Raw genomic sequence first — 13,788 nt, 5'->3', positions numbered from 1 at the left:
GTCAATACAGGTGCATCAAAGCTGGGACCGAGAGCCTGGAAAAATAGCTTATATTTCAAGGCCATCCGACTGTTAAATAGCCACCATTAGCAGGCTACCACCCGCTTACTCAACCCTGCACCTTAGAAACTGCTGCCCTATATACATAGACATGGAATCACTGGTCACTTTAATAATGGAACACTAGTCACTTTTATAGTGTTTACATACTGCTTTACTCATTTCATATGTCTATACTATATTCTATTCTACTGTATTTTAGCCAATGCCACTCCGACATTGCTTGTACTAATATTTATATATTTCTTAACTCCATTATTTTACTTTAGATGTGTGTGTATTGTTGTGAATTGTTAGATACTACTGCACTGTTGGAGCTAGGAACATAAGCATTTCGCTACACCCACAATAACATCTGCTAAATATGTGTATGTGACCCATAAAATTTGATTTGATATTTACTGATGCAAATACACCTACAGTATCCGGAGATCCACCCATAACACCATAGAAATACGAGCATGCTTGCTCGACGTGCAAACTGTAAAGTCAGAAAACACATTTCTTCACTCTAATATTACGTCTAGAAGCTTCGACAAAGGCCAAGACGCAGATACATAAGCTTTAACAAAATAAGTGATTTGAGCAAGAACAGTATGCTGGTTTTTCTTTTCTTTAAACTCTCTCTTATGTAACAACATACTGTACATACTTTACATCCAAGAAGTATAAACACACACATGGGGACACAACTGGTTGTCTGCATCCACATTGTATTTTTCAAACAGACATTATCTCCTGCCTTTGCTGTTTTTGTAACCTATGATTCGTCCAATTTCTGTTAAGTGGTACTTTATCCTTGCTGCACGGTCTGTTCATTAAAATACTTTGATTGAGGAGACAATGAGAGATGACCCTCCACACAGCCATATTCACTCATAAATGTGATGTGGGTTTTGGAATAATTTTAATGGAATACTGAAAAGAAATGGAACTGAAAGAGCACATACTCAGATGACTGGACATTGCATCATATGCTCAGCATGTTACTGCTTTAAATTGCATTCTTTATTTTTTTACATTATTTTACCTGCATATTTGTTTTGGAACATAATACACATTTGTGTTTACTAGATGAACAGGATGGACATGTTACCATGAATTCTTGTTTGGTTTGGAGACTAGCCTGCATAGACCTAGTCATGTTTATAGGTTCCCAACTCATTCCCACTCATGTGGCCCTGTGTGGCTCTGTTTATAGAGCATGGTGCTTCCAACAGCAGAGTTCTGGGTTTGATTCCCATGGGGGACCAGTAAAACAATGTATGCTCTGGATAAGAGTGTCTGCTAAAATGACAAAATTGTCATTCAAATATTGTGCTGTTTATGTAGGCTAGTGTTCCATTTAATGTCGTGAAAAAGTGGTTGCTTCTAGAATCAGTGTCCTCTGTCAGGGAAGCATGGATATTGTTTTATAATTCACTGGTGAAACATATTGGTGGGTATGTAGATTTATAAGATTTTCTAATGTATTTTGAGGGGAGATCTCTCTACTTCACCTGGTAGATTGTTAGGGGGAGTGGACTGGAGTGTAGGCGTTATTGAAAAGCCTACCTTGGTTTCAAAACAATGGAGGCTAAAGAATTCTGTAACCACACTTATTCCATTGTACTATTCTATGCTATATCCTTATTTCCTATTTTCAGACTCACTCTGTCACCCTTCCTATTTATTTATTTATCTTTCCTCTATTTGCCTCAATTTTTTTCCCTCTCTTCATCTCTCTCTCTCTCTCTCTCTCTCTCTCTCTCTCTCTCTCTCTCTCTCTCTCTCTCTCTCTCTCTCTCATCTGGAAACCATCCAAGCCAATTTCCACACCACCACTCACTCATCACTTATTTCCAATGAAGTCTAATTTGACTCCAGTTATAGTTATTTCCTCTCAATAATAGGCCAGATGCCTCATTTTAGCATTTCCGAAGAATTATATTGACGTTTTATTTTCCTGCAAGCTCCTGTCTGCCCATCACCGATGCATGGGCTGCCATCACTAAGTACACACAAAGAAAACAGCAACTCCCATTCTCAGCAGGACCCTGAAAATGGAAGTAGAACAACACATCTTGATGTAAAACTACAGAAACCCAAAAGCCTGCCTCTGTTGTTCTTTACTTGAACCCAGCTACCCTGGGCTCTTGTCCCAATGGGATACATTTTGTTGAAAGCTTAAGGGGTATAAGCCAGGACTAGTCTCATTATGTTCCTGTAGCAGCAGTGTACTGTATGTGTATAATCTCAGAACTGCTCCCTGTGGTCCCCTGGCTGTAGTGCTGCTAGAGATAACAGGGTCTGATGTCTCCAGACATGGACAATGGTTCATAATTGAGGCCGGACAGCTGTTCCTGACTGTAGTGACAGGTCACAGGATGAATGATGGATGACAGGGCCCCCAAGGACCCATACTATCTTCCAGTACAAATTCCCGTTGGCTGCTCGCCTGTCCCTCAGGAGGATGCCATGTTTATGTATACAGAGTGATAACACAGGTCAGGGTACTATGCTCTAGTCTCTCCCCTGTTTCCATGTGAACAGCCTCAGAGCCATCACTAGTGAACTCTCATACATCCCAGCCTCTGTTACTATATACTGTAAATATTACTGTATGTGTTCAGGATGCGCCTTTCATATGCACTGTATGTACACATGCTCACATAACCTATCCCTCAGAGCATTGACATTGTCCAGTATTTCATCACAAATTGTACACAACTGTCACACTTCCATAGCACACTTTTCCTCCCTGTTTGAAGACCTGGCTCCGTGTAAATGGACGGCGGACACTTTGAAAAATAGAGAGCTTCAAATTTGAATGTCATTTTTTTGTTCCCATCACTTTGTCTCTCAAGGTGCATGCATAGCTCAGTAGATCCATATCCTTGTGGAAATGAAACAAAATTACAGCTATAGCAGGAACATTATCAAATCACAATAAACAAGGAAGAGATGAGGATGATCAACACAATTATAGAATATTCAAATCATTTTTCATTATACATTTTTTTCAAAACCACCACTTTCCATGTGTGTCCTGTCTCAGAAAACTTTGCCTGAAAACAAACGGCTTACTTTGGCTTGCAGATGAAAGGGATTATTCAATTTGACTTTTCCTGATATTATTTCAGGTTCCTATGGTGCAGCTTATTTGATAGTGGGCAGGATGTCGCCCAAATCTTACGTTTTTATGCCCTCATCTTTAAATGCAAGATTTCTCCTGGAGTCTCCGGTTTTCCGTCACATTACACATGCCCACACTCACAGACCTCAAGAGTGTAAACATTTACTTAGTTTATTTTGTAGTAAATATTATATTTATGAATTGTGAAGTAAGACACTGGACATTGCTCAACTGTAACATTAATAAACGTGTCTATCTGTACAGACCACTTTAGGGTTTGGTCGATTACTTCTAAAAACGTTCCCATTTTATTCCACAGTGATACCGGCATCATAACGTAGCTGTCATTGATGGAGCTTTAGAGGTTCCAACAGTGAAGTAATCTTGTCGCCTCACCGAGTCCTGTCGAAGAATATTCTAGAATTGCAAGCCATTTAGCTTGAGTGGCGGTCTGATGCTTGTGGAGCGAACGCTGACTGAAATATGTATGAACCTTGCATGGCAGAGGCATGGTGGAATGTAAACCATCTCTCATCGATTTAACAAATATATGAGAGAGAGACTTAAATACTTTGTATTCTGCCTTGCTTGCCAGATAGATGGAAAACAGTCCCTTTGTCCCCGGTAAAACAATGAAACCTTTCAGAAAGATGCACCTTCTGCACCGACAAATACAGACAAAATAACAACACTTCACACAACAAGTCAATCAAGCAATACATAAATGTCAATTCAAGCCTCCTGTCTCAACCTTCTGCAGAGCATACAGCCTTCAATAGAATCCCAGAGAGAGAGAACAGGGCCCAAGGCTTTGTCCTTGCCATTGCCCTTGAGAGAAAATGGAAATAAACACTTGAAGATCACATGGCTTTTATTTTTCACATTGCAACTGTTCTGGGGGGTAAATGGATAGAACAGTGACGGCTTAATCAAGTCTGGTGTTATTTTTAATCATAAGGATATATACCAGAGGCGTGATTGTCAACACAATGTAAATTAATTTGGTTACGTAAATAGTCAGTATATGTACAGTTGAAGTCAGAAGTTTACATACACCTTAGCCAACTACATTTAAACTCAGTTTTTCACAATTCCTGACATTTAATCCTAGTAAAAATTCCCTGTCTTAGGTCAGTTAGGATCACCACTTTATTTTAAGAAAGTGAAATGTCATAATAATAGTAGAGAGAATGATTTATTTCAGCTTTTATTTCTTTCATCACATTCCCAGTGGGTCAGAAGTTTACATACACTCAATTAGTATTTGGTAGCATTGCCTTTAAATTGTTTAACTTGGGTCAAACGTTTCGGGTAGCCTTCCACAAGCTTCCCACAATAAGTTGGGTGAATGTTGGCCCATTCCTCCTGACAGAGCTGGTGTAACTGAGTCAGGTTTGTAGGCCTCCTTGCTCGCACATGCTTTTTCAGTTCTGCCCACAAATAGTCTATAGGATTGAGGTCAGGGCTTTGTGATGGCCACTCCAATACCTTGACTTTGTTGTCCTTAAGCAATTTTGCCACAACTTTGGAAGTATGCTTGGGGTCACTGTACATTTGGAAGACCCATTTGCGACCAAGCTTTAACCTTATGACTGATGTCTTGAGATGTTACTTCAATATATCCACAGAATTTTCCATCCTCATGATGCCATCTATTTTGTGAAGAGCACCAGTCCATCCTGCAGCAAAGCACCCCCACACATGATGCTGCCACCCTTATGCTTCATGGTTGGGATGGTGTTCTTCAGCTTGCAAGCTTCCCCCTTTTTCCCCCAAACATAACGATGGTCATTATAGCCAAACAGTTATATGTTTTTTTCATCAGACCAGAGGACATTTCTCCAAAGGTACAATCTTTGTCCCCATGTGCAGTTGCGAACCGCAGTCTGGCTTTTTTATGGCAGTTTTGGAGCAGTGGCTTCTTCCTTGCTGAGCGGCCTTTCAGGTTGTCAACATAGGACATGTTTTACTGTGGATATAGATGCTTTTGTACCCGTTTCCTCCAGCATCTTCACAAGGTCCTTTGCTGTTGTTCTGGGATTGATTTTCGCACCAAAGTACGTTAATCTCTAGGAGATATAACGCTTCTCCTTCCTGAGCTGTATGACAGCTGCGTGGTCCCATGGTGTTTAAACTTGCGTACTATTGTTTGTACAGATGAATGTGGTACCTTCAGGCGTTTGGAAATTGCTCCCAAGGATGAACCAGACTTGGTCTACAATTTATTTTCTGAGGTCTTGGCTGATTTCTTTAGATTTTCCCATGATGTCAAGTAAAGAGGCACTGAGTTTGAAGGTAGGCCTTGACATACATCTACAGGTACACCTCCAATTGACTCAAATGATGTTAATTAGCCTATTAGAAGCTTCTAAAGCCATGACATAATTTTCTGGAATTTTCCAAGCTGTTTAAAGGCCCAGTCAACTTAGTGTATGTAAACATCTGACCCATTGGAATTGTGATACAGTGAATTCTAAGTGAAATAATCTGTCTGTAAACAATTGTTGGAAAAATTACTTGTGTCATGCACAAAGTAGATGTCCTAACCGACTTGCCAAAGCTATAGTTTGTTAACAAGACACTTGTGGAGTGGTTGAAAAACTAGTTTTAATGACTCCAACCTAAGTGTAAGTAAACTTCCGACTTCAACTGTTTGCAGTATTTGATTGTGGGCTTCAACTAGATGAGGCTTATAAAAATGTTGATGTCCTGGGAAAGCTTTATTTTTGTGTAGCATTATGGTAAGAACAATGGGAGTTTGACCTCAGTCTTGGATGATATCTGAGGAAGAGAAAGTCACATTTGAGCTATGTGAGCCCCTCACACCCATTGTTGGCACACCCTCAACCGAGTGACAGGTAGTCAGTGTGACCAAATTCATTCTGGTGCCAGTGTCTTGCCTGGTGCTCCTCTGCGTCACACTCTGGGCTCTTAGTCTGCCTCAGTGACACTCTCATTCCCCCTGGGAGAGCAGCCTATCAGAAGGCCACAGCAAGCTCCCACTACAACATCACACGCCAGGCCTGGTCTGGAGATCATCCTGTCTGTGTTCTTACTAGTGGTTGATAAAGTACCCAATAGTCATACTTGAGTAAAAGTCAAGATACCTTAATATAAAATGACTCAAGTAAAAGTCACCCAGTAAAATACTACTTGAGTTAAAGTATTTGGTTTGAAATATAATTGAGTATCAAAAGTAAATGTAATTGCTAAAATATACTTAAGTAAAAGTAGAAATAATTTCAAATTCCCTGTATTAACAAAAACCAAACGGCACCATTTTCGACTATTTACAAAAAATGTACGGATAGTCAGGGGAACAATCCAACATTCAGACATGATTTACAAACAAAGCATTTGTGTTTAGTGAGTCCGCCAGAACAGAGGCAATTAGGGATGGCCAGGGATGTTCTTTTGATAAATGTGTGACTTGGACCATTTTCCTGTCCTGCTAGCCATGCAAAATGTAACAAGTGCTTTTGGGTGTCAGGGAAAATGTATGGAGTTAAAAGTACATTATTTTCTAGAGGAATGTAGTGGAGTAAAAGCAAAAGTTGTCAAAAATATGAGTAGTAAAGTAAAGTGCAGACACCCCAAATAAGTGCTGGTTCTTACGCTTGATACAGGGCCTGGAGATCTAATGTAGTGTGGCGCATTTATCCAAGATGATTATCAGATCCCTGGTTGTCTTTCATATCTGTTACCCACCGCTACACTCTAGATAACACATCGCATTTATGGGAACTGCAGATGTTCCCCCAAATGTGGATTATGCCACTGCTACTTTATTCAACCGGTAAAACTATAGAGCATCCTCTGGAGTGGCTTTCAGTACATTCAGCTGCAGCTGCTGTTTCAGCCTGTTCAAGAGATAAAACACAGCTGTCACAGAGGCTGACAGAAAATAGGAGAAAAGAAACACACTGGTTTTAACTACAGTTACAGGGCCTGAATACTGAAGGGGGTAAACCTTTACTAGCCATACTGCGTAATGAACCATGTGATCCAGCCAAACTCTGCTGTCTTTCCAAATCACATTCTCTGTCCAGGAGAAAAAAAATGGCCTGATAAAAATACATCCTGCTGCCAGTTTTTTAATGGAAATTGAACAGGAGGCGGCATATCTCGAGTGGCCCGTGTTGTTTAAGGTAAACATTAAGAGACTGGCTCTGGTTGGAAATGAGACAGGAATTATGGGGGTGTCAATTGCATTAAAATCCCGTCTGATGTGAGCCGTGACCACACAAATGGCCTGTCAGGGTCGTGTGATGTTGTCTGGGGCACATTTGACTGCTGTGTCGTACAAAGTGAGAGGGGATCATGATGTGGTAAATTGGCCAGACCCTCAGTCTTAACGCAGCATTAGTGGGCTGGGGAAGGGTGAGAATACACAGTACCAGTCAAACGTTTGGACACCTACTCATTCTAGGGTTTTTCTTTATTTTTATTTTTACTATTTTCTACTTGAAAACTATGAAATAACACATATGGAATCATGTAGTAACAGGTGTGCATTTTTAAAAGTTAATTTGTGGAATTTATTTCCTTCTTAATGCGTTTGAGCCAATCAGTTGTGTTGTGACAAGGTAGTTATGGTATACACCGGGTAGCCCTATTTGGTAAAAGACCAAGTCCATATTATGGTAGGAACAGCTCAAATAAGAAAATAAAAATGACAGTCCATCAATACTTTAAAACATGAAGGTCAGTCAATCCGGAAAATCTCAACTTTTTTGCAGACGCAAAAACCATCAAGCGCTGTGATGAAACTGGCACTCATGAGGACCGCCACAGGAAAGGAAGACCCAGAGTTACCTCTGCTGCAGAGGATAAGTTCATTAGAGTTACCAACCTCAGAAATTGCAGCCCAAATAAATGCTTCACAGAGTTCAAGTAACAGACACATCTCAGCATCAACTGTTCAGAGGAGACTGTGTGAATCAGGCCTTCATAAAGGACAATAATAATAAGAAGAGACTTGCTTGGGCCAAGAAACACGAGCAACTGACAGACTGGTAGAAATATTTCCTTTGGTCTGATGAGTCCAAACGTGAAATTTTTGGTCTCCAACCGCCGTGTCTTTGTGAGATGCAGACTAGGCAAGTGGATGATCTCCGCATGTGTGGTTTCCAACGTGAAGCATGGAGGAGGTGTGATGGTGTGGGGGTGCTTTGCTGGTAACACTGTCTGTAATTTATTTAGAATTCAAGACACACTTAACCAGCGTGGCTACCACAGCATTCTGCAGCGATATGCCATCCTATCGGGATGTATACCATCCCACCGTTTGTGCTTAGTCGGACTATCACTATCATATTAGTCGGACAATGACCCAAACACACCTCCAGGCTGTGTAAGGACTATTTGACCAAGGACAGTGATGGATTGCTGCATCAGATGACCTGGCCTCCACAATCACCTGACCTTAACCCAATTGAGGTGGTTGAGGTGAGTTGGACAGCAGAGTGAAGGAAAAGCAGCCAACAAGTGCTCAGCATAATATGTGGGAACTCCTTCAAGACTGTTGGAAAAGCATGGTTGAGAGAAGCTGGTTGAGAGAATGCCAAGAGTTTGCAAATCTTTCATTATGGCAAAGGGTGGCTACTTTGAAGAATATAAAATATATTTTGATTTGTTTGACACTTTTTTTGGTTACTACATGATTCCATATGTGTAATTTCATAGTTTTGATTTCTTCATTATTATTCTACAATGTAGAAAATGAATGAGTAGGTGTGTCCAAACTTTTGACTGGTACTGTAGGTGACAGTATTTCTGATGATATATTGTATTAAACCTCAACTACATCTCAAGTTGGACATGAACCTGTCATGCAGTGTCTCATTATGCTGTGTGGTAATGAGCATTAACTCGTTTGTCTCGTGGACTGTCGACAGCTGTAGATTCTGAAGCAACGAAACAGACACTTTTCCCAACATCATCAGGCAGTTTGGAAACATCACTAATTGTGACCAAATTCAACATCTGACTGACTGGTGGTGTGTTTGTGTGTTTGCAGGTGCTGAACGTGAGCCTGTCAGAGGGGGAGATGGTGACAGTAGAAGACATGGGGGGACGAGAGCTGTCCATCCTGGCTAATGAGACCGTCCTGATGAGGGGTCTGGTGGTGCGCAGCTGGAGCAATCAAATCTCCATCCTTTACCGCAGTGACCAGCAGCCTCGCTCTGGCTCCCTGCTGCTGCTGCGTTACCAAGGTGAGGTCACAACACAGAACCACACGACCACACACACTATGACTCAACGCTCTCACACATGTCTCCTCGATTTTTATTCACACCTGCTATACACCCAATGCACAATTAAATTGTATCTAAAATAATGTTGTAATGTAGTGGGCGGTAATATTTGATATATGAATATACAGTATATTATATATACATCACATTTGATTTGTTATGAGACTAAGAAATTAGTCTATTAAAATGTTTATCTGACACCATTAAAATGTTCAAATATTAGGCAATGAATTGCTGTTGGCAAGCAAGAATTGGTCTGATAATTGTCTATATCAAAGGCATATGTTTAATTAACATTGTGTAATGAATGGATTCACATACAAGGCATAAAGCTTAAGTTATGAGCATTAACAAGCATTGCAAGGCATAATTTCAAGCATATACAGTAGATCCTAAGGTTAGCTTACAATACAAAGCATGAACAAAAAGATGCTTACTAAGCCAGAGGCCTAGAAGCCTAAGAAATGAGAATTGATCATACAACCTTCCTCCATGGACTGGATACAGGATAAGAGAGAGAACAAAGGCATTTAATTCCATTTATAACATCTGACATCAACCCAAGACCAACTACCTTTGACCAATCAAACGATACCAATTTGACAGTGTAACTTGACAACCCAAGGCCCAATCTCAACAGGGTGTCACAGCATTTAAAGGCTTGTGTGGGGGATGAGACCAATGTAAATACTTGTATTTTATTTCACCTTTATTTATTTAAGTAGGCAAGTCAGTTAAGAATAAATTCTTATTTACAATGACGGCCTATCAAAAGGCAAAAGGCCTCCTGCCGGGACGGGGGCTGGGATTAAAGAAAAAAAAATATATATCTATATAGGACAAAACACACATCACGACGAGACAACACAACACTACATGAAGAGAGACCTAAGACAACAACATAGCAAGGCTGCAACACATGACAACACAGCATGGTAGCAACACAACATGGTAGCAGCGCAAAACATGGTACAAACATTATTGGGAACAGACAACAGCACAAAGGGCAAGAAGGTAGAGACACCAATACATCATAAAAAGCAGTCACAACTGTCAGTAAGACAACTGGCATAACGGGTGTTGTACGTGGAGGATGAGGGCTGCAGTAGATATTTAAATAAGACAGAATTCCTTAGAGGACAATAAAAAGCCTTTGCATAATGGAGTAATTCAGAGTTCCCCCTGTACAAATACCACAGAGATCAAACATCCATATAGATAGCATCAGAGTTATCCTCCGTGAACAAGTTTCAGATGGATACAAAACATGGATACTATAGTATTATTCAACCATATTCGATATTCATTGCTCTGGATACTGTAACAGGGAGATACATTTTGGCCCCTCAGAGGGGGAAGGACTGACTTGTCCTTTGGCATTGTCCTTTGTTCCTGGACAATTTGCCATGCAACTCCAGGTGACAGAGAGGACATATATTAGGGCCGAGCCTACAGTAAAGTGTAGTAAAGTTCGAGGTACAGAGGAAAAATCCTTCCAGAAGCGTTTGGTTAAGCTGCCTAGCTCTATATGCTTATAGCTCTCATCACTAGCAAACACAGCTTGCTCATGTTAGCCTGAAAAAAGACAAGGGCTGTCATTTCAGGGGTATAATTACATGGCATAAGTATTGTGCTAATAGACATTTACAGAGCTGTCAGATAGCAGAGGGCTGTCGGGACCATTGTTCCTCATCACACCGTAGCCTTTGATGTGACGTCACTAGGAGAAGGGGGAAAAACAGCACAACATTAAGCCAAAATCTTTTGTCTCTGGAAACTAATAAACTATGACAGGCTGTTAGAAGAATAATGCGTCTTAACATGCCTCTGATGTGCCTGGTGAATATAATGGCACCCCTTGCCCCTCAAACTCCCTCTCTGTCTCTCTCACTTTCTCTCTTAAAAAAGTCTAAGCGGGGGGGGGGGGGGCAACAAAAATGGCAAAAAAAAAATACGAATCATAAGGAATAAAGTTGTGAAGTGTTTGTCATATATCAAAGATGTATAAGAAAGCTCTGGAAATATTATATATATTTTTTTTTTATTTAACCACTTATTTTTGTTGACATCTCCATACTTCTGTTTATATGGGTTACATTCAGACGAGTCCTGGGACACTTGTGGGGGTCGTAGAGCAAAACGGAGAACATTGTGTCCGTGAGAGTCCTCCCTTTCCGTAGAGTGGTGTCGTGACGTTGTATTAGTTAATGTGATGACTGTTGCTCATCGAATGATTAAAGGTTTGTACTTGTGTGATTAACTGAATCAAGCAATTATTAACTCATTAACCTGGGGCGCCATGGGAAAATTAGTTTTATTGAGTTTTTATTTCCCAAATTAACTCAAAGAATATCAGAATATCGTTTTTACAACAGCCTTTAATTAATCAGTTACCTCTACAATCTTGTTCTGAACGTCGCATAATCCGGGAATCTGCACGGACCCGGGTCTCACCAATGAGTTCGTACCACACCAATCTTAGTTGAGTATTTATTTACTAGAAAGCTAAAATGATGATAAAAGATACACATACACAACACATAGTCTAGGCTATTTATTATAACTTAGTATAATGGGCCAACACGCTATGGTGCGTGTCACCCAAAATGGTGATTTAAAACAGAGAGAAAAAAGAAAGTACACGAGAGAAATATACATTTGGGTGAATTTGTCAGCTATGCTTATTCTAACCCTAGACTTGCCCCAAACTGCCGCTCTTATGGGTCAGAATATAATAATGTAATTCCGTGGGGAAGGTCTCCGTGGATTCTCCGTGTGGACCGTTCAGGCTGCTCAATGATGCACTTCTTCGGGGCAACTCTCTGGTCGTCCTCACAATGTCAGTGTCCTTTTGGCTTAGGAGTCTGTTCCCTCGCCCTTGATGCACGACATTTGCAATAAGGAGCGTGTTATCGATTTAAAGCCACCTGAGTCAGCTCTCTGTACTCATCCTGAGAAGTGTGTTAAAGTTCTGTTATAAGTGATTCCGGCTATACGCACCAGGTCTCCAGTACGCCTTCCCAGCCCAGTACGTCCTGTATTAACTCCCCGTACTCATCCTGAGAAGTGTGTTAAAGTTCCGGTACAATGGATCCCGGCTATACGCACCAGGTCTCCAGTGCGCCTTCACAGCCCAGTACGTCCTGTGCCAGCTCCTCACACTTGCCGTGCGAAGTGTGTTAAAGTTCCGGTACAATTGATGCCGGCTCTACGCAACGTGTCTACAGTGCTCCTTCACAGCCCAGTACGTCCTGTGCCAGCTCGTCGCACTTGCCGGGCGAGGTTTGTCATCGAACCGGTACCATTGATGCCGGCTATACGCACCAGGTCCCCAGTACGTCTTCCCAGTCAGGTACGTCCTGCACCTGCTCCCCGCACTCGCCCTGAAGTGCGTGTCACTAGTCCGGTGCCACCTGTACTGGCCCCACGCATCAGGCCTCCAGGACGCCTCCCCAGTCCAGTACGTCCTGTGCCTGCTCCCCGCACTCGCCCTGAAGAGCATGTCACCAGCCCAGTACCACCAGTGCCGGCCCCACTCACCAGGCTTCCTGCGAAGATCCTCCGTCTAGAGCTTCCTGCGAAGTTTAGAGCTTCCTGCGACATTTCACAGTCCGGAACCTCCTGAGACGGTCCACGGTCCGGAACCTCCTGCGACGGTCAACAGTCCGGAACCTCCAGCTCCATGGCCGGAGCTTTCCCCTGTGCCGATGTCCAGTACAAGCACGGCGTATGGTCCAGCTCCATGGCATATAAAACTGAGATATAAAACTATTTTTTTGTGAAGAATCAACAACAAGTGGGACACAATCATGAAGTGGATCGACATTTATTGGATATTTCAAACTTTTTTAACAAATCAAAAACGGAAAAATTGGGCGTGCAAAATTATTCAGCCCCCTTAAGTTAATACTTTGTAGCGCCACCTTTTGCTGCGATTACAGCTGTTAGTCGCTTGGGGTATGTCTCTATCAGTTTTGCACATCGAGAGACTGAAATTTTTTCCCATTCCTTCTTGCAAAACAGCTCGAGCTCAGTGAGGTTGGATGGAGAGCATTTGTGAACAGCAGTTTTCAGTTCTTTCCACAGATTCTCGATTGGATTCAGGTCTGGACTTTGACTTGGCCATTCGAACACCTGGATATGTTTATTTTTGAACCATTCCATTGTAGATTTTGCTTTATGTTTTGGATCATTGTCTTGTTGGAAGACAAATCTCCGTCCCAGTCTCAGGTCTTTTGCAGACTCCATCAGGTTTTCTTCCAGAATGGTCCTGTATTTGGCTCCATCCATCTTCCCATCAATTTTAACCATCTTCCCTGTCCCTGCTGAAGAAAAGCAGGCCCAAACCATGATGCT

At 41.6% G+C, this 13,788-nt stretch overlaps 1 protein-coding gene across 3 annotated transcripts in view; it reads left to right on the top strand.

Moving 5' to 3' along the window:
- The window catches only part of LOC110537244 (seizure protein 6 homolog), a 227,352-nt gene that overhangs the window by 158,872 nt on the left and 54,692 nt on the right, over positions 1 to 13,788 (top strand). For all 3 annotated transcript variants that reach the window (XM_021623135.2, XM_021623134.2, XM_036937253.1), the window contains exon 4: positions 9,195 to 9,390. In XM_021623135.2, coding sequence (XP_021478810.2) covers positions 9,195 to 9,390 — 196 coding nt within the window. The remainder of the gene's footprint in view (positions 1 to 9,194; positions 9,391 to 13,788) is intronic.

This window comes from Oncorhynchus mykiss, chromosome 12 (genome assembly GCF_013265735.2).
Source record: "Oncorhynchus mykiss isolate Arlee chromosome 12, USDA_OmykA_1.1, whole genome shotgun sequence".
Classification (NCBI taxonomy): Eukaryota; Metazoa; Chordata; class Actinopteri; order Salmoniformes; family Salmonidae; genus Oncorhynchus; species Oncorhynchus mykiss.
This window is presented reverse-complemented; position numbering and strand designations above follow the sequence as displayed.